This window comes from Solanum pennellii, chromosome 3 (assembly GCF_001406875.1).
Source record: "Solanum pennellii chromosome 3, SPENNV200".
In the NCBI taxonomy this organism is placed as follows: Eukaryota; Viridiplantae; Streptophyta; class Magnoliopsida; order Solanales; family Solanaceae; genus Solanum; species Solanum pennellii.
Window position 1 is genome coordinate 63,551,572 of NC_028639.1, and position 23,051 is coordinate 63,574,622.

General features: G+C 36.2%; 3 protein-coding genes across 14 annotated transcripts; all 3 read right to left on the bottom strand.

Moving 5' to 3' along the window:
• Positions 1-341: 341 nt before the first annotated feature.
• LOC107012674 (chaperone protein DnaJ) lies at positions 342-4,762 on the bottom strand. Of its 4 annotated transcripts, XR_003577144.1 has the most exons (8): positions 4,458-4,762; positions 4,262-4,358; positions 3,214-3,349; positions 2,634-2,711; positions 2,403-2,509; positions 1,804-1,877; positions 1,640-1,710; positions 342-797 (listed from the first exon to the last, which is right to left on the bottom strand). XR_003577144.1 is itself a non-coding variant. In XM_015212581.2 (7 exons), the coding sequence occupies exons 2-7, from the start codon at positions 4,295-4,297 to the stop codon at positions 755-757; spliced, it is 378 nt and encodes a 125-aa protein (XP_015068067.1). In that variant the 5' UTR covers positions 4,298-4,358; positions 4,458-4,744; the 3' UTR covers positions 342-754. The 4 variants fall into 4 exon arrangements, 1 of the variants encoding a protein (XP_015068067.1); XR_001456072.2 differs by having other exon boundaries at positions 4,262-4,750; XM_015212581.2 differs by lacking the exon at positions 3,214-3,349 and having other exon boundaries at positions 2,403-2,478; positions 4,458-4,744.
• Positions 4,763-5,623: 861 nt separating this feature from the next.
• Positions 5,624-11,110, bottom strand: LOC107015482. Its single transcript, XM_015215765.2, has 5 exons — positions 10,955-11,110; positions 9,639-9,777; positions 6,859-6,958; positions 6,207-6,290; positions 5,624-6,102 (listed from the first exon to the last, which is right to left on the bottom strand). Exons 1-5 carry the CDS (start codon positions 10,986-10,988, stop codon positions 5,968-5,970), a joined length of 492 nt encoding a protein of 163 aa, XP_015071251.1. The 5' UTR covers positions 10,989-11,110; the 3' UTR covers positions 5,624-5,967.
• A 1,005-nt stretch (positions 11,111-12,115) lies between these two features.
• Positions 12,116-22,563, bottom strand: LOC107014536. 9 transcript variants are annotated; one of them, XM_027915214.1, is made up of 13 exons: positions 22,059-22,074; positions 21,813-21,897; positions 21,544-21,621; positions 20,194-20,362; positions 19,490-20,016; positions 18,335-18,420; positions 17,776-18,248; positions 17,154-17,648; positions 16,226-17,021; positions 15,859-16,089; positions 15,631-15,755; positions 14,743-15,113; positions 12,116-13,578 (listed from the first exon to the last, which is right to left on the bottom strand). In XM_027915214.1, the coding sequence occupies exons 3-13, from the start codon at positions 21,589-21,591 to the stop codon at positions 12,379-12,381; spliced, it is 4,521 nt and encodes a 1,506-aa protein (XP_027771015.1). In that variant the 5' UTR covers positions 21,592-21,621; positions 21,813-21,897; positions 22,059-22,074; the 3' UTR covers positions 12,116-12,378. The 9 variants fall into 9 exon arrangements, with proteins under 9 accessions (XP_027771015.1, XP_027771016.1, XP_027771017.1 ...); XM_027915215.1 differs by lacking the exons at positions 21,813-21,897; positions 22,059-22,074 and adding an exon at positions 22,466-22,563; XM_027915216.1 differs by lacking the exons at positions 21,813-21,897; positions 22,059-22,074 and adding an exon at positions 22,416-22,513.
• Positions 22,564-23,051: the final 488 nt, after the last annotated feature.

Here is a 23,051-nt window from a genome sequence, read left to right on the forward strand (position 1 = left end):
CTAGGGGTGGTGGTGGGGGGGGGGGGAAGACATTAGAAGAGGCCTATAAGTTATGTTATCAAATCATCATGCTTACATTTCTCTAACAATTATTTCAATAACTACATATTCGATTTGACCTATGGACGAATAATAACATTGAGATTTATCAATATCTTGCTAACAATAGCTAAGATTTCGAGAAGAAAATGTCATTCATTTTATGAAAAATACATATTCAGTATAGTCCTACAAAGTGAGGTAAGGTAGAATTTCAGAAGAAAATGTCATTCAATGAGAAATAAAAAAAAGAGTATCAAATATTCGAGTGACTGAAGCTAACACAACTCCTTTCGAAGAAGTAACATATAATTAAAGACTACTTACTATATACTAAAAAAAAGTAGCCTCTGATAACAAATTTTGTTAATATGTCTTCTTCAGTGAGATTCAATCTTCAATATTACATGTGAATTGATACAACCTTGTTTCAGAAACTACATTTTACAAGAGATCTCAGTAAATACCAAAATCATGATCACTGTAAAATTTGTCTGAGTTGCATAGACATACTTGGTACAGATATCCTATTCAGTTAACATACAACATGGTTGATCTGGAAAACCTTTGAGCGAGACGATGAATGTTCACAATTTTAGACATGAATCTCATTGATAACAGAAGGTTTACTACCATAGACATCTGGGAGGGATAAGCAAGGTACCATAGGAAAGACGATGAGTGTGAAGACGAGAAAAAAGATGACCACCGACTTTCATTTGTCCGTCAACTTGTTAAATTCTGTTAATTGCTCTGACCTGCATGGTTAATTCACTGTTAGACTGTTGACATGATAGTACTAAAGGATTAGAATCGATTCTCAATTCATTTTAATTGATTAACAAGTCAACAGCAAAGTTGCCGTTTGATATGCTACATCATAAATCAGTACAAAATTTAGGTTTTATTACATATGCAGAACAATTGCTCGATTATCTCATATTTCTAAATGTGGTTGCAGTAAACACACAAGTTATCTTTTTGGAAATCCAAGAAGCAAGAAACTTTCATCCAAACAAAAGAGCATCAGAAGTCGGTCAAATGCTCAAGTTTTTTATGAAATCATGGACAACTTGTTTCAAAGTACCTATCTTGTAACGCTATTACTATGCTAAAGACCACCAAGGAGAGAACACAGTCTTTCTATATGGATGACTTTTCCACGGAGCTAACAACTCGGTTTCACGTATATAAACACTTCCCATTCATTTTAAAAAGTATACATGGGAAGACGAGGAAGAATTTGCCTGAAAATGTTTGTGTGAGTTGTTACACCCTCGGAAGTTTCACCATATCTGTCGGAGAATTTTAGGATATACCAGAACACCTCAACACACAATGAAAATTGGAAAGCAGCATAACAAGATAATAGATTAGGAGAACTGCTAAATTCCACACTAACAAAATTCATCTAATACCCTTCCTCCAGTCCCCCAAGGAAAATGGTAATGTTGCTTCTTTATAAGGAGAGAACAAAATTATCACAGTATAAATAAGTGCTGTCCTTCAAAATCTGGCCACGTTTCTTTTCCTTTAGGGTTGACAGATTGTTTAGAGCCAATTGATCAATTCGATTAAGTTATCTGAACTAAACACTCACCAGACTGAATCCTGACTCATACCAAGCCCATTACAGGTAAGTATCATCCCTTTGAATCTGGCTAGATATTCCTGTTTTGGAACACCAAGTAGTCAGAATGCAGTGTCAAGGTATCAGAACTCAAACAAAGGAATTTAACATGATGGAAGTGTGGAGGTCCTTACTGGCAAGGTATACTTATTTATCTCATAGTCTCCATTTAGATCATAGTCAAGTCTCTTATCAGGATCACTTAACACTGCAATGGATGTAAATTGGTAGCTATTAGTGACTGCATAATGTAGCGGTGGATAATCTCCCACTAACTATACATTGTTATGCTCCACATAGGGGTCTAGGATACTTTTTCTAAATTATTTTTTTTTGATAAAGATACTTTTTCTAAATTTTAAAGAACATTGTGTAACAAGTATAAAGAAAAGGATGTAGGCATCCAAAACTAGCAAGTTTCTAATTTTAAAATAGAACGAAGATAGATTTCAGGATCAGAACTCAATATAAAGGGACAATAAAAAATTTGTAGGAGAATTTGATGTTGGCAATACATTCCATATAAAGCTATTTCAAGCAAACAACATACAAACCATTTTTTCTCTCAACATTTAAGTGAAATAAGGCATCACATGGTGTCAAACTGTCAATGGTGAAAATATCGAGAGATCAACTTAAGTTCTAGCTAAATCATACTATACAAGTAGCAATAATCAGCATCACGTGGCAAGGAGATATACGAAGTTATTATGCCCAAAATAAAAATAACTACCCGAATAAGCTTCATTAATCTCTTGAAACTTAGTTGTTGCTGCATCATTACACTTGTGTTTGTCAGGATGCCACTTCTGCGCATTTCAATCAACGTGAATGATATGACTGCAGTCAGGAACACGCTCCCTTAAATAAATACAAGCTTGCACAAAGAGAAAGGACGAGACATAGAGAGAACTCAAAAATAGAGCTGTAGCAGGTTCTGCTCGATGAAATATGGATGACTAACCAGTGCAAGTTTCCTATAGTTTAATCTGATCTTCTCATCTGATGCATCATATTCTACTTCAAGAACCTTGTAATAATCCTTAAAACAAGCAAAAGAACACATCATCAGAAGATCATCAAGTAAAACTAGGAAAACATATGACAATCTATAATCCTTTATAGCTAAAAGAAAGTATTCAAAGGAAAAGAATTTCATTACGACAGAAAACATATGCTAGTTCCTATGTGCCAGTCATATTAAGGATGAACAAGAAAACCCTGACGCTACTTAAATCTTAGCCAGCAATAAAACTGGCAATGATTCTTTAGAGGAAACTTTATCATATTAATACTACCATACATTTCCTTTTTGGTTAAGAGTAAGAATGCAGGCGCGCAAAGCCAGAAATTTATATAATAGGATTCAGAAATACTAGAATGTCATAGCTGAGATTTGAACTTGCTACTGAAACAACTTTTGAACCCCCTTTACCTACATTAGAATTTTCTTATGTGCGCCCGCGTTAGAGGGGAAGATTAGCAAAGCCGGAAAAGGGGGTTCAACAATCTATATATAACAAAAAAGAAATAATCAGTTTTACCCTATCGCACACTGTGATTTCTCAGCAAACAGGATTCAATTGAACCCCCTTTCCTCTTACTAGCTTCCCCCTTGGATGTAGGATAGTTGATAACCTTTTTCCAAGTCTCTTGCCAATATCATAAACAAGGAGTGGCCTAAAACACATTGAATATAATGCCAATGGTTGATTTTAATTAAAAGAGTAGAGCAAATCCAAAATAATCGACAAAGAGAAAACTTAAAACTGGAAAATATAGAGCCTTCTTCAGTGAGAACACTGCCTTGAAAGGGATTTTTATTAAAGCATTTGGTTGCTTCTTTTTCTGCAGTGGTCTGAAGGAAATATATCAGTTCTAAAATGATGGAAAATAATTTACTGATTCATGAATCTCAATACATCCCTGAATACCTGCGGTATTACGAAAACCAGTAAGGGCAAAGCTTGATCATGGTGATAATTGGTCAGGATATATTCATCTTGGTTTGGATTATCGGTAAACGAACAAATAGGTTGTCTTTCTTGAAATGTTAAACAAAAGTTCTCCCCTCGCATCTCAGTCGCTTTTACTTTTTCGTTAGTATGTAAAGATCCTTACATTTCTTCATAATTCATCATAAATCACCACATAGCTAGCAACACCCTCTATTTACAGTAGTACCAGACCTACTTTGACTACAACAACAAGAAGAAACCCAGTATAGTCTGAAAAGCGGGGTCTGGGAGGGCAGAGTGTACGCAAACCTTAGCACTACCTTCCGGAAGACCCTATCAGACCTACTTTGTCTAGAAACTATAAAACATATTCTAATATGAATTAGACTACAAACCCTATATAGATTAGCAAGTACCAAGTCCTAAACAAATTGGGTTTCTCTACTCCAATTTTGAATTAGTCTTCCAACATAAAAGGATTGCAACTTTATAAACAATAAATAATTCTGAAGCAATTTCTTGATTTGTGGTCTTAGAAAAATGAAATGGTGCAAACTAACCTAGAGATATTTTGCTCAATAATAGAGAAACCCCAAGAAAGAAAAAGGAAAACCAAATTGAAGAAGAAGATTACCTTGTGTTTGTAGGTGGTTTTATTATCATCCTCCATATGGCTGCCAAAATTAGTTCTTTACTGCTTCAATGCTTATTTTTGCCCAGCAAATAGACATCTAACAGGAGATATTGCAAAACATTTTTCACAAAAAAAAAAAAAAGAGGACAAAATGCAAATGGCTCAATTATCTTTTTTGAGTATCTGAGATTTTTACCCCATGAAAAACATGGTTGAAATTTGAAGGCCTCTGAGAAACAGACAAACTGATGAAAGAGACACACAATTAAGAGAAGATTTCACTTTGTTTATGATAATTCTCTCTTAAATTTTGTTACTAGAATTCAATCAAATTGATAGGAAGGTTAGGGCAAAATTAGGGCTACTAAGAGTTGAAAGATCAAGAATTACTCCTAATTTTCATAAAGAAAGAATAATAGAGAGAGAAAGAGAGTGAATGCCTGCTCTTAGAGAGAGAAAGTAATTCAATTTCAATTTTTTTTTTCTCAATTTAAAATCCCTAATTTTTCCTATTTCAGTTTGGATAGTAACAAAATAGTCCAGCAAAGAACTATCATTTATGGATAGGAAGGGAGGAGTCAGCTCCTATAGTTATTTTCGATAGAAAACGTTTTATTTGTAGATTAGTCGAATCTCAATATAAATGATAGTTATGAAAGTGTTTTATAATTTTAATTAATCGAGCATCATCACGAGTGAAGTGAAAGTATGATAATTCATTTGATTAATAAATTTAGAAATTTTTTGCCCCAATGTGATATTTATTAGGGAAAAGGGTCCAATATACCCCTCAACTTTGTCATTTGGAGCTGATATACCCCTCGTTATAAAAGTGGCTCATATATGCTCTTACCGTTATACAAACGGCTCACATATACCCCTGCCATTACAAAATGGCTCACATATACCCTTCATTTAACGGAGGGGTATATATGAGTCACTCTCATAACAAGGGGTATATCAGCTCTAAATGACAAAATTGAGGGGTATATCAGACCCTTTTCCCTATTTATTGTTATAACTTCAAAATTTTAATTAATGTGATAAAACATTACTAGTCGAACAGTTTTATCTAGTTCTTGAAAATTGGACTATTAAATTTTTGACTTGTGATATGTAATGGTCCACAACGCAGGGAATCATTATGGTCCAAAATCACATAAATATTTTGGCTATTTATGTGTTTGTGTCAAATACAACCAAATGCCTCATCATTGTGTCAAATACAACCAATACTTTTGGACATAAAATATCTTTTTTTTATTTTTCATCCGATGTACGAAACACACGTTAAAGTCCGACAAAATTCAAATTCGCGCCGGAAAGTCCCTAAAAGCTCCCTGAAAGCTTGGACATCAAATATCAATTCAACATTTCAAGTAGTGAAATATTTGCTTCAGGACAACAAAACGATATTTCAACATTTTAAATACTGAACTTCAATATCTGCAAATGCTGCTTGAAGAATTAAAATTCAAATTTGAGGACTATTCAAGTGAATAACTAGTTTTCACTCACAAGTCTTCGACTTCCTGGGAATCATATTTTGTTCTTTTTTCTTTCAAGTTCCATGATGAAACCTCACCAAAAGATTCAGAAGATAATAAAATAACTGGTAAGACTAGAAACTTCATGATCCTTGTACTGTTCCAATATCCTTGGTGTAGAGTCCTCTGATTGATCATAAAGAGGAACAAGACCAGTTCTCACATAGTAGCTTCTTCTGCATCACTCTCAACAGGCACTGAAGGCATTTTGTTTCCACCTCTCAACCCTGAAGATACTTTGTCAATGGCGCTGTTCAGTTGATCTAGCTTATTGTTCAAAGTTGACCTAGTTTTCTGCATACGACAAGTGATGGAACAAAATTTATAAGCCTACCAGCCAGGTAGTAGAAAAGTGTTACGCTGATACAGAAATTTAAAGCAAAAAAATCTCTCATCACCTCTAAACCTTCATCATAATAGTACATTGGTCGCTTGGCTTTCCGGAAACCATATTCATCTTCATTGAGCAATGACCTCCGTATCTAATGACAGATGGCAGTGAAAAAATAACAGAAAACTATGTTAGCAAACAAAATCCTAAAACACTTGAGGGAAACCCACCAATATTCATTTCATACAGTTGCATCTTTAAGGTGATGAAGAAAGTGTGATGAAAGATGAACAAGCATTAAATATATTTATAATACCTATATATGTAAGCCATAATCCATTCAGAAAACTCATTTCCAAATAAGTTGATTAGTAAAGTTGAAAATTAGCTTTCCAAATAGGGTAAACTAAGTTCCAAAACTCAATATTGTATCAACAAAATAGTAGCTTTAACTCAAGAACTATTTGAATTAGCGATAATCTCTTAACTGAATAGGAAATAAGTTGGTCTTGAGAATATTGGTACCCATTACAAAAAGCTGCTTCATTATGGAAAAAAAACACAGGAATCATCCTAGTATGGGCGCACACATACTCAGCGAAATTCTTTGACCCGGAGAGTAAGAAAAAGTAGGCAACAATGTTTACCGTGCCTAACAAGCAAATCAGTGTTGTGGAATCAGAAATCAAGTTGATACCAAGAGACAATACCAAAATTACCTGTGGAGCAAAAATATAGCCAAGTGTTCCAAATATTGCACCTCCTAAAAGGAAACCGGCAACAAAATCACCACCATTGCCGCCGCCGCCTCTTTGATCACTGCATTCAACAGGCAAAATTGAACATACCAGTTGAGCACACATGGACAGATCAGTGAAAACAGCTTCAGAAATTGTAATCCTTTCAAATGATTGGATAACTAATTAAAAGGCATGGAGGAAAATGATTCAGCAATATCATATGCTGAAAGGAGCCACATTCAGCAAGTGTTACCCTCACTTACCAAGTTAGACAGCAAACATCATATTAATTTCATATCTGGGATCAGAAAACCTTCATAATTTAATAGGCCACAGATATTTCAGAAGAACCCAAATAAAATTTAAGGATGCGGATGAAACAACTTCCTCTACTTCAACTGAGAATAAGTAGAAACTTGATACTTATCAACAAAAAGAAAGTGAGGAAGCTTCTAAAATTAAATAGAGCCCAGCAACAGCGTGACAACCATGGTGTCTCCTAATTTCTGAAGCCGAAATTACCTTCAAACATTCCTCACTTAACAAAAGTCACGGGTGCATAAATTTGGAGAATCCTACTCAAAAGACGGATTGAAGTCCAGCCACCAACAGAAGTTTCACAATCATCAGCTTCTTCCTACTGCACTCTATCTCTCATTGCACTTTCAAGAGCTCTTATTTCTCCCAATGCATCGGTCATCATCCTCTATCATATATTGATATTATACATATGCAAATGAATCTAGTGTTCCATCTTTGCTAGTTAATGTAAATATGAGAGCGCCCAAGAAAAGCCTCCATTGAAGAAAATGACCGACACTTGCAGTATCCCAATGATTATGAGGAAATTACTTTGATGGACACATATATTAAACATCACAACCAATTATTGTTGGAAGTAACAAGCTTAGCATCCTTTCATTAAGAACCAGAATGCTAGCTTAAACAAGCTCCTAAAGTTATTGGAGTTATACCAAAGTTCAAAAAGAGTTTCATTTGCTTTCTAATGCAAAAAAACAATAATAACGACGACAACCATGATGACGATAACTAATCCTGTTAAGAAAAACAATTGAAAAGTGCAAATAAGACACTTATGCAGATGGTAATATAAATTAAAAGGTTTCTTAGTAAGTGATTCATAAGCTGAAAGTTTCTCTTGTTTCCACAGAGATGAGTTTCCTGATCTAGAAAGATGGGTTAGCCATAGCATTTACTTCAGATGCTTGGAACAATGCATGCATCAAACTATGTTGCCAGAAAAAGTGGTTTCTGTAAGGATCATCCGATTTTCCAAAAAATTGAGAGGAACAGATTAAAAATTTTAGTTTTCTGAGCTACGATTTCAAATTTTAGTGCAGTAAACATTAAAGGAACATCATCATTTCACTCTGCAGCTGAAAAGGATTTGGTTGTCCATTGGACCTCTGCAATTAATTCATCAGTTGGTTACTTTGGTTACTTTAATATAAGTAAGCAGACAAAAAATGACCCTAACTCCATTCGACTTCTTAAAGTGCCAGGGAGGCCCAAAGCGGAGAGGCTTATCCATATTATGTGCTTGGAAAAATCTTTTCTCCATTAACCATTTGAAGCACAGAAAGCAACCAATGATTCAAGAGTCTGAGACAATTCTAAATTGGCAATCTTTTAATGTAGACCATCGACCACCTATATATTCTCAGAAAGGGCACCTACTGCTTTCTATCAAGTTGGTTCATCAAAGCAGATATAAGAGGGAAACATTTAATCAGATATTCGCAAACACGGAGCGATGGAAAGTGACCTCTGCGGAATGTAGTTAAGTGTTGGGAGAAAAAGAGAGCTGCATCTCTCCGGTTAGGAATCTGTTCTGATTCCCGACTAGGGAGAGCAGTCCATGGATGCATCAAATGCTGATAATATAGACTATTCCTTTAGGAACTAGAACCTGTGAGGATAAAAAAGGAAGGACTGATCTTGTCTAGAATGTAAGCCATTTGGTACTTTCAAATCTCCAAAGATCTTATCACGTCTGCTGACACGAACAGTTAATAGCAAATAATGAGGAAGAATTACAGAGTCACAGAAATTAAATGCACAAGTATCATGACTTTCTGTAAAGAGGAATCAGACAGACTGGTGAGAACATTAAACGAAAGTTGAATTTAGTAGCAACAAAATAGACAGCTGATGAAAAGACGTGAAAAGTAGAGTCAACACCAGAAACTTTAAGACACAAAAAGCTCTATCAACTATGCAAGATGGGAACAGAAAAAGAAGTTTGTATTATCGAACAAAAAGAGTTACATCATACTTTGTCACTTTGCAAATATAAATCTGTTCCATACTTTCCTCTTACTCCGTAAATTGCCAAACTGGAGGACACGGGAGAAGAGACAACTTAAAAAGTTTAAGAATAAATGTGTATGATTGTAACTCAGGGCACCAAAAAATATGCAAGGTTATATAAATATCATAAAGGGAAGGAACAATACATCCATTACACTTATTATTAAAAGTTCATCCAGCTCTGGGGACTCCACCATACTCTTAAGAAAAAAATTAGAGGAAGAATTGAAGAAACCTTGCTAGTCAGTCCCTCGTCTTCTTTATTACGCTATAACGGCCATTAGTTAAATTTGGGCTTATCAATCATCATCAAGCCAAAAACTAAGCACAAACCAGATTAACGGCAAGTGATCTCAATTCATTAAAATAATCATCAACAGATTTGTTTCTTAACAAGTAGTGAGTAGGATATAAGCATAATGGAATACCTGTAGTTTGCACGAATAGACAACTTGGAGGTTTTTGTTCCTTGAGAGTTTGATTTCCTCTGAATAGCCACCATAGGAGTCTTGACAAACGAGGAGGACTTTGCAGACCAAGGTTCGCATGCTTTGACATGAGTTGCACCTAATTTAGAAGGGGAGAAAAGGGAAGCATCTCAAATGGGAACTCAATATCAAGCCAAAAGTAAACACAATCCTTAGTTCACAGAGATTCGTTACCACATTAATACACTGTCACTTCACCAATATGGCCAGAGATGCTTGGCATTCTCTTCAATCATACAATACTACCAGAAAAGGGCATAAAAAAGAATGCCATTTTTTAAAACTCTTTTCCCAGTAAAGTACATGATGAACCACTTCAGGAGACTCCAAAGATGCAATTTAAACTACAAGGCGAAGACACGACACCGAGAGAGACATAGCTTAGAAGGATGAGAATCATCATATTCTCATGACAGCGGGCATCTCTATATGTCATAAACAGAAACCCCATATCTATCATTTGAACCTTGAGAGTTATGCTTTCAATCAGATTAGCTCTATTTAACTTTTGAAACTCCAAAAACAAGACAAAGAGACAGAGAAAGTTAGAAATAATCAAATAGAGGAAGTCACTGGTCCGCTGCAGTATTTCTAATAAATTGCACGACATGCACGTCAAGTATGTTCCAATTTCCAGTACTATGAATGAATCTAGGATTGAAGTGAACTCCGCCAAGCAAGTTACATGAAGGCGAGCTAATCGAATTGCAAGAAACACAAATAACATTAAAAACAAATATATAGATGAGCAAAATTTTAAGGGTGTGTCCTAGCGGTCAATAAAGTGGATTGAGCACCATGAGATCTCATAGTCAAATCCCAGCAAAGACAAAACATTAGGTGATTTATTTGCATCTGTTCTAGCCTTAGTGGACAGAGTTACTTGGCACCTATTCTCTGTGGTAGGTGACAAGTATCACGTATAATTAGTCAGGTTCTGGGCAAAACACCACGGTTATCAAAAACAAAAAATCTAATTTCATCAAAGCCGATATCTATGTTCCTATAGATCCTACCCAACTATTGGCAGTTCATAATCACAGCGAAGATCCATACAACAAAAGTGGATAACGTTAAGGAAATGAAACATTCATAATTTATAGATTCACTCCATCGATGTTTGTTTCGAGCAGCTATAACTCATTTCCGAGATTTTATCCGAAAATAACCACAAAAGATATATACATATTCAATTTCCTTGAATTATCTTATCAATGGAATATGGAAGTAGAAAAAATAATCGCCGGCGATGGTACCTGACAAAGAAAAGGGGGCAGCGCCGGTCGCCATGAGAGAGGAAGCAAGAGAGACGAGGCTGAGCAGTAGATACAAAGAGTGAACAAATTGAGGATTTTGCTTTTTCTATTTCTATTTCTATTTAGAGGGGAATTCAATAACAAATATTTTTTTAAAAATAATTAATTAAAAAATCAAAGCTATTTTTTCAATTTTGAATTATATGATGCAAAGCAAACCATGTAAGACATTTTCAACGGAATAGATAAAAGTTTAGGGAATTGTGTCCATTAGAAATAAAATAATTAATAGGAAGGAGAACAAAAATAGAGGAATTGGATATTTTTTGTTCATTTTTAAACATTTAATCCCTAAAAAATTCATTTTTTGGTTTCTTGTAAAACTATTAATATCTTTATTTTTATAGGTATATCAAATATGAGAAATTGTTTTGCTCAAGAAAAAAGAAAAAATGAACAACTAATCATAATCTATGTCATATGAATTTTAACCATGCGACAATAATATGTTCAATAAAATTGTATATGCAAATTTAATCGAGGTCTCATATATCTTTCATAGTATAGTGATAAAAACAAAGGTAGAATAAAGCTGGCTGCTTCTGTCATATGTGTAATTGAAGTAGTATAACTTTCTAAGTATGATAATTCTCATCTCATTAAAATAAGAGTTTTTTCCACAAATTATAGTAGCAGAAATATACTTTGTCACATTCAAGTGTCATAAAAATATTTTATGTCATATTCAAGTGTCACAAAATTATATTTTATAACGAACTATGTAAATTGCTCAACGTAAATATATGATGCAAATAAAGTTTGAAGATGTTTATCCTCAAGAAATCACATTAGTAGCCGAGGTTAAAGCCCGACTAAATGTAAATTCATGCCAAAAAGTCCCTGAAATGTTTATCCTCAAGAAACCACATTAGTAGACGAAGTTATTACTATGCATTATGCTGACTAAATGCAAATTCGCGCGAGAAAGTGATTAAGCACTTCCTAACAAAGACGACTTCATACCCAGGGAGATTCAAACCCAAGTCCTCTTGATTAAGGATGAAGGAGTCCTAACCACTCTCGTCACCACCCTTGTTGGTAAGGGTAATGGCTTTCCAACATCCAGAAATGCGCTTATTCATAAAAAAGAAAAAGGGAGAATTAACTGAGGGATAACTAATATTTAAAAGGAGAATTAACTGACGCATAAATGTTAATTTTTTTCTATGGTACCAGAGCCCGCAACGGCTAATACTCTCTTTATATATACAAAAGGGCCGTCACTCTGCACTTGCAAACTAAAAAGAGAAATTGACTGCAAACACCTAACAAAATTATAACCCCTGTATCCTTATCAACATGCTGTAAACCTACCGCATCCATGTGAATAAACTAAAATGTACACCATTATTGGCAAGATCGCCCTACTTGTTGCCGAGTCCCCCAAAGAAGAGGAGAGGTGTATTACCGCGTCTTGTTTCAGATATTGCCTGCTCAGTTTGTGAAACAGAACCTTTCTGTTGTTCCTTTTCCGGGAAAGGAAATGAAAGAGAAAGGGAGAGAGAAGCAGAGACATCCTCTACCTCCTCCACTCCAACTGCTTCCTTAGCTGAAGAATGGTCCTGACTCACTTTCTTGTCTACTTTCCCGACTAAAAAGGATGGGATTCCTGGAGTTGCCGGATGTGTCTCACCGCCATGGTCCTTAATGATTCTCTTGTCTACTTTCCCAACTAAAAAGGGTGGGATTCCCGGTGTTGGCGGATGTGTCTCACCACCCTGGTCCTGAATGATTTTCTTGTCTACTTTCCCAACTAAAAAGGGTGGGATGCCCTGAGTCAGCGATTGTGTCTCACCACCTTGGAGCTGAATGATTTTCTTGTCTACTTTCCCAACTAAAAAGGGTGGGATTCCCCGAGTCTGTGAATTTGACTCACCACCTAATGCTAGCTCAAGATTCGGGACTCTATCACTATGCCGATCATTGTCTGGATGATGCATTTGCCAAGGCGTTGAGCTAGCCTTACCAGGATTTGGATCAACAGGGAAGAAATATCTTTCAGCACTCTCTGTGCACTCCGGAACAGGTGCCTTACTCAGAACTTCATCATACCCAGTATCCGGAAGGTAGGGTCCATAAGAGGAACCACGCATCCGTGACAAAAAATCATCACTGGAACAACTAGTTTGCTCGCTATTACCATAAGATCCACCAATACTAGTCTTCAACTTTTTGTCATGGTGTGCCTCTTCAACTAGGTCATTATCATTAAAAAGTCGAGTTGCTCGATTAACTCCAGAGTCAGCATATGGCATCACGGTGTCCACTGAACGTGGACGTTTCAGGTGGTTCGACACATCATTATTGAGCGCCTTCCGTGTCGGTTCCGTAGCTGCACTTCCACTCGTTTCAGATGCCTCTTCATCTTTATATTCATCTTCCAGATTTATCTCAAATTTCCTACCATTTGTGCTACTGAAGCCTTTCTCCATGCTGCCCACAGAAGTTTTCTCCTGCATATGACCTGCAGCTTCATTAACAGAGCGGGATGGCTGAGAATTGGCAGCTGGTGCAGAATTACTTGGCACTTCCACTTTGCATTCACGTCCAGCATCTCCAACCACCTAAAAGAGTATTAATTATGTTCATTAAGTAAATGCTGCAGCAATGTAAATGAACTAGTGTATAAGCAAAAGAGGGCAAGAGGAAATCTCCCGAAGACAATCAAACATTAGCTACACCCATACAACTGCAACATGAAGGATATATTAGACATTATTTTGATAACAAGAAATCTGAGTTGACACCCTCGCTACAAAGAAGAAATAAGAGAAACATTTGTGAATAACAAATTAAACCTACTACAGTATCCACTACAAAGCAGCAGGTTGACGATTAGCAATAGATGAATACGCTATGACAAGATCCAAGAGAATCAGGACAACTGCAGAGTCTGAAATAATAGCCAATACCTTTCCAACTCCTGGCATTTGATGTGAGCAACAAATGAGTTTATGGACTTGATTACACATCACAATTACAATATATCCGAAGTGTAAACAAAAAGAAGTCCAAGATTTTCTCTCCATGATGCAAGACGTGAACGAAATAAAAGATTGAGGACCACTGGACTGCCCAAGGCTAATTACACTGTCTTGGGATGTAATAAAAATGTCTCCTTAGAAAATGTTGTGATCCATCTAAGGATCAGCATGGTTAGTCTAGATAGCAAGTCAAATCACTCAAATGATTTGGATGACCCTTGTACCACCCAAAAGAGAGGAATGATACGCCAGAAATGGCAAACTAAAATAAGAAGATAAAAACTCTGAAATCATGTCATATGACACTATTCATCACTTAAAGCCACAATACCAGAACTGGCTGCATTTGAACTTTAAGTTGATATCTGACATGTTCAATACAGACTAAAGGACTCAAAGTTGACTAGGATTTGTTTATAGGTCACCAGTTCAACACAAAGAACCCGAAGTTGCAAGATCTAAACAACTAATATCATTATAAGTACTGAAATAACAATAGTCAGTAAAGCAACCGAGCAGACAACATATTTAAGTCACAACAGTATCTCAAGCAGCATCGGACTTGCACTGTTAATGTATATGTTCTACTTTTCCCTTTTTTTTTTCATGAAAGAGGCACTCTAGTGGCTAGTGCAATGTGTCTATGAATATATGATTTTTGGATTCAAAAACAGACTATTCAAATCTTAATTAAAGTAGCATATTTGAAGCTCCCTATGCAAATATGATAAAGTTAAACAGCACCTGGAAAATGCCAAACTGTCTCCTCTCTGGGGCAACATCCATGTGGCTGACCGGTACAGAACTCATGGATCTAGGCTCCAGATGCTCCACATTTGTGTCTGCAGAGTCACCTTTACATACTTGGGCCGCTATAGAATCAACATTTCCATTAACTAATGGACAGCTAGACTTCTTTGGAGCAGTTACCTCAACATCCATAGGAACATTACCACTTGTAACATTGTCTACAGGTCCGAGACAATGTATATTCTCCGGAAAAGGCGTGATTAATTTTGGAGTATCTTGGGGTACAAGAGATGGCTTTCCAGTTGTTGTTGCCTGCACCTTCTTCACTCTAAAGACACCCCATAGGAAGAACATCATATTCCACCCTGCATAAACAGCATGATCAGAACAAGCAAAAAACAAGGACAGTTTCTCCATCTCATTTTGCATAAAGTATCTTCCAGAGAATAAGTTTGTAGTACATGTCTTCATTTCAACACCCTACATAACAATCACCACTACATGCGAATGAGATCTGAAAGGCACTGATGAGTGTACTCCCTATTGCAAAGAAACAAGTAAAGAGTAGCTAATGTACCAAGCAGACATGCAGTGTCAGCTTAAAGAATAGTGGGAATGGAATTAAGCAGGAAATATGTAATAAAAGTAAACAATGGCTTCCTTAATTTGTGGCGTCAGAGTTCAGGATCAAAAACTTCACAAAACACTGATTCATCCATATTGAGTACCATCTTATGATAAAGCAAAGTAATAAAATGTGAACCAAGCTTGTCCCAGTCTGTAGAACCTCACGCTTGACATATAATTGTGAGATAATGCTTGTATAATATAACTTAGATAATGCAGTTCAAGTAAGTATCTCATAATATGTGTCACCCTTACGTTGAAATTTTTCAGGAAGTCGGTTAGATGGGAATATCAGAAGTTCAACACCTTGAAGATTCGCTTTGAGAGCCGTGTCGTTCCTAATCATATTCTCCAGCAAAATTTTGTAGCATCTCTCATAGCTGAGACATTATATATACCATCAATGTCAGATGAAAAAAACAAACAATACTGGCGGGAAACCCAATTTACTGAAAGCAAGAAAATTTACATGGGAATAGTTACCTTCCAATATCTTGAGCAAAAAAGAACAGTGCAATATTATCTTCTTTAACACCATACTCCTGAAATTGTATTGGCCAAGTACTCAATCGTGATACCTCATTAAAGAGGACCTTTTGAGGAAATTTGTGTACTGCGTCAAGAACGTTGGGTGATGCACAACTTGATAAATGAGCCTGAATTCCATCACATAAGTCAAGAGTTCTTCCACTCTTCTGAACCTCAAAAGCACCCCTAAACAAAAAGGAAGCATAAATAATTGCTTCTGAAATGCAATAAAATCTCATAACTACAACCTATCAAAATTCAAAAATCCTAAGGGGGGAATTTATTTTTATTTTTTAAAAAAAGATGAAGTTGGACATCATACTGCCATATATATTCATGCTCTGGAAATGCTGTCTTCGAAAGTATCGATATTGCCGCTTGTGAATATCTATGTAAATCAACAAGTGAAGATTTTCCATCAGACAGAAGAATAGGCACCAGATTCCCTGCTCCGGTAAGGGCTTCAGCAGGAAGCACTGACAGCTGCCTCAAGCTACCGATTTCCTGTTTATGAGAGCCAGTAATAGAGTTCAATGGCACCCCATGGCCATCCTCGTTGGATGACAACATTCTTCTGCTACTTGAACCACATAATGGATCCGGAGCTGTTGTTTCAGCATTTGTGTTTGACACAGCTAAATCATCAGATTGATCAACAACCCTATTCTTCCAGCATACTCCAGGCTTCTTTAGCATAGCCGCCTCAATTGCAGCTTTAAGATTGCTCGTGCCATTTGGGGCCTCTCTAGAATTTCTTACAGCAGAAACATCAGAAGCAAATAATTCAGACACATCAACAGTGCAACCATCTGTCAAGTGACCGCTTCCTTTACACTTCTGGCAGAAGAGTGACTTAGTACCAGTTCCAGTGTGTTTTAAGCGTCTCCCAGAACTCTCCTTTATCCTCTCACCAACATATTTTGATTCACTCGGCTGGGGCAGCCCATCAGACGGACCTTCACCAGTGTTAGATGTTGGTCTCTCAGCAATACAAGAGTTCGGCAAAGAATCATCTCTTGCACTACTCTGGTCAGGTCGCTGATCAGAGCTACTAATTTTATTGGCAGCAGGAGCTCCTGTGGACATGGATGTGTGAGATGTTTTCTTCTTAGCTTCATCTGATTAAACATAGGCAGAACATGCATAATAAAATGAATATGTAAAAGGCTTTAATGCCCACCCCCTCCCAACAAAGAATATGAGTAGACAGAATTAGAGACAGAAGGCATATCAACTTAAAGCCACTCTACCTGAATGAACAGATATATCTTGTGTCCTACGAGCAACGGCACCAGAAGATTTCAATAGTGACATAGGTTTGCTGTCAAGCTGACCTGTTCGCGAATCACGGATATTACTTGAGGAAGGAAGTGGTGAAGGGTCACCTCGAAATGCTGATCTTTGATCGGTTCTAGAAGGAACAGAAGTACCGGGAGAACGCTCTGATCTAAAAGAATTCTTCCTTTCAAATTGATTTCGTTCTTTTGTCTGCATTTGTCCTTTGTCCTGAGCAGGGGGAAACTTAGGGGATAACATCTTAACTTTTGATTCAGAGACATTGTTGCGGCTAGTGCTTATCGATCTAAATGACATAGATTTGTTCATTGATCGAGTAGAACTCTCTTTCACATCAAGACCAGTGGACTCTCTGACCAATTTCTGCTTCGGCAGAAAACCTTCATCTACAAGTAGCACTTTTCGTTTTGCAGCCAGGGAACTGAAAGAATTAGACTTGGAAAAAGTACCTGCAGATACAAAAAGAATCCAGCTTAATTGGTTATAGCATACTATGTGACATACCAAGCAGCAGAAAAGATAAAGAGAATTTCTTAGAAGAGTCGAGAGGTTAAGATCCAAGCCAATTTCAATTACCTCTAGAAGTTTGTAGTCGTGACCCCCAAGCTGGCGTATCATGAACAGAAAGACCTCCAGAAGAAATCTGATTTGCAGATTTCAACTTCCCCTTATCTGAGTTTTTAAATGAACTTTCACGAGAAAGGGCAGGAAGTTTATTGGGACTCAGTGTTTTGGGTGATGCCGGAACTGGTTCAAGAGCCTGCTTCTTTGCTGCAGAATAAACTTCAGTATCATCCATGCGCCTCTTGCCAGGAGTTTTAGGGTCAGAAGCTATGTCACCGTCAAAATCAGGAGGCTTTGATTCCGTTTTTATGGTAAGGCCTGTACTGCCAACTGCAATTTTTTGACCAGTAGGATAACTTTTTCCATTTCCATCAAACTTCACAGATCTATCTTCTTTCCGATTTCTCATTTCCTCATCAAATTTGCATTCCTCGCACATCCAATCACCCTCTGGAACTTTTTGTAACATTTCTCGCATGCAATAACTGGGACAAAATAACAGAATATTCACATCAACCACAAGATGAGGAACAAAATGACCATGCGGATATAAAATGAATTAGAGGCTTACGTATGTTCTGCACCATCTGTACATTTACAACATATGGCAAGTAAATCCTCCCGACCAGCATCTCCACATATATCACAAACTTTCACCTGTAATTGGAAATGACACTACACTGTCAATTTCAAAGGGGACAAAAGGTGTGTGGTACAATTCAAGCTTGCAAACTAGTTTTGAGGGAATGACTACAAAATACAATAATAAGGCAGCATGATTTCCTAACCTAAGTTACACACAGTTCTCCAAGAAACACAAGACATGTCAAATGCATCACTTGTATGGTCAAATAAAAGAGAATGTGTGCCTCAACTAAAGAAGCAAACAAACTCACATGCATAGCACTAATTCATACATTGCAATCTGTAATATTATCGACAAAACATCTCCTGCTAAAAGAATTTCCAATGATACCTTTATTTATCACGCCTTTTTAGACAAAAAGAATCTGCAAGACTAATCGAAACAAACTAAGATACAGAGCAGCAATTCTTGTAGATTAGAAGCCACTTGTTTTTTTAGTGTTCATACGGGAGCTGATCAACTTGACATTACATTTGAAGTGAATCTATTCATTAGCTTTCTGCACAACAGTTTTTTCTTTGTAACACTCTAATAACCCCTTACAGATATCCAGTGAGTAATGTACCAACATCTCCAGTAAAGTACCATAGAATTTGATATTGGCATTTAGCTCTGCTGTGCAAAAATGCCATTTTCTCTAAACAAGTTAGAACTGCCTAATCCCCATAGTAGGAACGATGCCCCTTATAGGTCATGCTTTAGACATTCAGTAGTCCTCAGACTTGACAGGTAAAACATGTCCAGCCAGCTAAATATAAGCTATGGGCTTAATGATTTCTGGATGTGACTAAAAATGGGAAGGATATGTGCAAATGTGTTCACATGTTTACAAGTCAAGTTGACTTCTTCAGTGTTCGAAGACATAAAAACATAAGATTTCTCAGATTTCCTTTTACAGATGATAATCATTTGTAGTTTTCAAAGTCAGGTTGTGTAACCTGACTATCAGTTTCATATATGGTGGTCTTGCCTGGGGATTGATTTATTGGATGAGAAAAATGACAAGCTTATAGGACAAAACAAACAAAAAGAAAGAAAATCAGTGTTCCAAGAGCAAACAGCAAAAGCACTCTTACTTACATCTAGCTCCTCAACGTCGGATTCCTCACTCTCATCCATTTGATGTGATTGTAAGGCATTCTTTGTATCAGAGGACACAGGTGATCCAACATTCTTTTGGTCATTCTTCTCAGGACAAGTATCAGCAGGTAGATCATCAGAAGCTTCAGATGTCACGTCATTCTTTAATGATGAATGGTTATTTTCCAAACAGTCTCCCGTACTATGTACATTTCTTGAAGAGGTTGCCTCAGTAGGAGCCTTATTATTTTCTTCCCCACTGCTTTCATTCTGCCTACTATGGTCAATTGGACTACCCTCATCAGCCTCAACTTTCACGTGTGCACATCCAGCAGAAGTTTGATTATTTATAGTCTTCCCAGTAGAAGTAGAAGAACACTGAAGATTTGATTTGTCTTCACTCATCTTACTGAAGCTGGAGAATTTATTAGCTTCATCGCCTCCAACGATACACGACATGTTGTCATCAAGGCCTTCAAAAGATTTGGGATCCTTTAACTCCGCAAGCACTGCACCATCTGAAGTAACTGATGAAACATCAGAAGTCCTTGCATTTGCTCTAACTTCAGCGTTTGCAGAGAAAGATAAGCTACTTGAACTAGTGCAGATTGCACTGTCTATTTCACTACTCTGTCTAATTTCACATTTTCTAGTCTTATTAGAAGATGAAACATCATTGACAGAGAAACTTAAGCTATTTATACCTGTTTCCCCAGATAATTCATCAACTTTTGACTCCATGAGACTTTGACTAGCAGGAAAACAAGAAGAGCAAGGAGTGGAGCACACGTTACACGATCCAGCGACTAGTCTTCCACCGACAGTCTGATTCTGAGTACACGGGATAGATTCCTTATTGATTACAGTTGACACCTGAACACAATAAAACATTCGGAAAAAAAAAGAGTTTTGATTAAGGAGAGGAAACAATAATAGGGAAACCTACAAGATATAAAGAATGTAGACAGTATTGTTAGACTTTATTGATTGTTTGCAAGTTTAGGACTTCCACAGCAGGACTCCTCCTTTTTGTAATTGTACAGAAGGATTTCTGTCACGCCTCAGCATCTACTTAGTGCAAGGCTGTTCCTTTTCTCAGCAGACACTCTACTTACATTCTCAAAAATAATATAAAAAATAAGGCAACTACTACGATGGCAAAAAGCTGAGTCGATCATATAAAGAAAGTACCTTTAACAAATTCCAACATCTCAGACTAAGTAGTATTTTTTTTAACAAGAACACGCATCTTTTCTCCAATTATAACAGATTGACAAATACAATAGTCCTTCATATTTTCTTGTTCTTTTTTTATCAGTTGGATAGTCCTTCATATTTCTTCATCAAAAAAATGCTAGCCTCATTTATTTATTTATTTGAAACTGGTAACATGTATTCTTCAGCATTAAGGGTATGCTGCCCACCTCCAAAACATTTCTTTCCCCAAGGAGGACTAAGCCCTATGATTATCATTCTGCTCAGATATTGCCTATTCTAAAAATCTTGTAGATACTCTGATAAAGGACAGGAAAAAGGCTCTCACATCCTTCCATTATAAAATAATGCCAAATCTAGAAATAACCAAACAAATTCTACTTGTACCACATTATTCATTTCTTCTAAGTTGCTAAAAGCTAGAAAATATCAATGATGCCATCATAACTCAAGAAATGGGAATGCTCTCTTGCTGTAAACAAGAAAATTTCCGGAAAGCCAACAAAATACACCAAAACAATGTTTTGGCGATTCAGGCGAGTATTGGAAGCGAGTAGAGAGGAAGTATTTACTTGTTAGTAGTAAGTATCCAACAACAAAAGAAATATTGTGCACCCTTCTCCTATGTATGGAAATTTAAATCTTCAGCAGGGAAAGAATACACCATCAAACCAGGTCACCACTCCAGGATAAAAAGGAACTAAACCCATAGTTAACATACATTTCCGAAACAAACTAATGGACAACAAATAGGAAAGTGAATAGACATCATATTAATGGAAGAGAATAAATGAGTCAGAAGAATGAACACACAGAATGTAATTACCCTGTAATCTCACCGTATTCGTCTGGAAGCTACAGATAGGTTCAACAAACGGCCCTTGCATCCGATGGCTTCCCCTCAATAGAGGAGTAATCTAAAAATGAATTAAAGACACTATCAATTGCAGCCAAACAACATCATCCAAAAATCTAGGAAACCAACAGTACAGCAAATAGATCCTATACCATGCCAAAGCATTAAACTACATAAATCCCAAAATATCCTTAAGCAAAAGTACCAATAAATTAAAGAAAAATCTATTTTTGATTAATCAGAAACCCTAACCTTCACAGAAGTAAACAATCGTCTTCAAACAACTATCAGGAACAAATCAACATTGAAATTTATCCACAAACGATGCCGTTCCATACTGATTCCAATTGAAAATGAAAAAAACCACAACAAAAAAAAACCGAAACTTTTGATTGACGCACGACTCAAGAAGCAGTTTTACAAAACTCAAAGTAAACCCATCGTATTAAAAAAACCCTAATTGAATTTCATAGATTAAACAAGAGAAAATTAACATGCCTTGGGTTTAGAAAGAGTGAAAGTCACATTGTATAACTCATTCAAACTTCTTTCCTTATGCTTAGACATCGCCGACAACGAAAAACCGATCGATTAAGCATCAACTTTATCCTTTATCCACGATACCATTCGCTTAATTATCTCAACAAACATGCAATTCAACAAAAACACAACCAAAAAAAAACCCCAAATTTCCAAAATGCTTATTATCTGTATCCCCTCTCTCTTACCCCCCTCTATATGTGGTATCAAATGTTAATTTTGATAATTCTAAAGGACGATTCAGCAATTAAATCATACACCGTAAAAATTTTAGATAATCAATCAATTAAGCTACCACGAATAATCGAAAATTACTATAAATCAATGGCGGAGATTAAGGGAACTGAACAAATTTAACGTGTTACTTGTTCAATGAGCAGTTACAACACGCACTGGCATCTCGCTGAAAAAAAAAACACACACACACAGTGAATTTGTTGAGTCTCGTTTATTTTTCTCCTTTAAAAGCGCAGAGCACACCATGGACCACGCTAATATATATATAGAAAAAATATTGTATTTTTTTTTTTATAGATTTTTAGTACATTTTTCTTTTATTTGAGTTTGGTACATTAGATTAGATTACATGTTTTTGCCAAGGAGCATGTGATAAAATATTATTGGTACCACATGTTTTTATTTTTTACTCTTTTCGTTTTAATTTATTTGTCTTGTTTTGATTTAGCGCGAAATTTAAAAAATAAAATGGATTTTTAAATTTTGTGACTGTTACGTGTCGTCATATAGTTAGAATTAAAAAATTGTTAAAATGGAACTTATTATCGTTTCAGTTTATTTGTTTGGTTTAATTTCGCTTTTCGTTTTAATTTATTTGTCTTGTTTTGATTTAGCGCGAAATTTAAAAAATAAAACGGATTTTTAAATTTTGTGACTGTTAAGTGTCGTCATATAGTTAGAATTAAACAATTGTTAAAATGGAACTTATTATCG

Bases quoted from the DNA above. Each gene is read 5' to 3' on its own strand.
- LOC107012674 (XM_015212581.2), bottom strand. From the start codon at position 4,297: ATGGAGGATGATAATAAAACCACCTACAAACACAAG. The intron at 2,712-4,261 runs GTAATCTTCTTC...GCTTGTTTTAAG, and splicing joins AAACCACCTACAAACACAAG to GATTATTACAAGGTTCTTGA. The intron at 2,479-2,633 runs GTTAGTCATCCA...TGAAATGCGCAG, and splicing joins ACTATAGGAAACTTGCACTG to AAGTGGCATCCTGACAAACA.
- LOC107014536 (XM_015214472.2), bottom strand. From the start codon at position 22,127: ATGTCTAAGCATAAGGAAAGAAGTTTGAATGAGTTATACAATGTGACT. The intron at 17,649-17,775 runs GTAATTGAAATT...TTGTATCTGCAG, and splicing joins ACGACTACAAACTTCTAGAG to GTACTTTTTCCAAGTCTAAT. The intron at 16,090-16,225 runs GTATGATGTCCA...CTTTTTGTTTAG, and splicing joins GAGCATGAATATATATGGCA to GGGTGCTTTTGAGGTTCAGA.
- LOC107015482 (XM_015215765.2), bottom strand. From the start codon at position 10,988: ATGGCGACCGGCGCTGCCCCCTTTTCTTTGTCAG. The intron at 6,959-9,638 runs GTATTCCATTAT...TGTTGAATGCAG, and splicing joins TCTATTCGTGCAAACTACAG to TGATCAAAGAGGCGGCGGCG. The intron at 6,291-6,858 runs GTAATTTTGGTA...ATCTGTCATTAG, and splicing joins GCTATATTTTTGCTCCACAG to ATACGGAGGTCATTGCTCAA.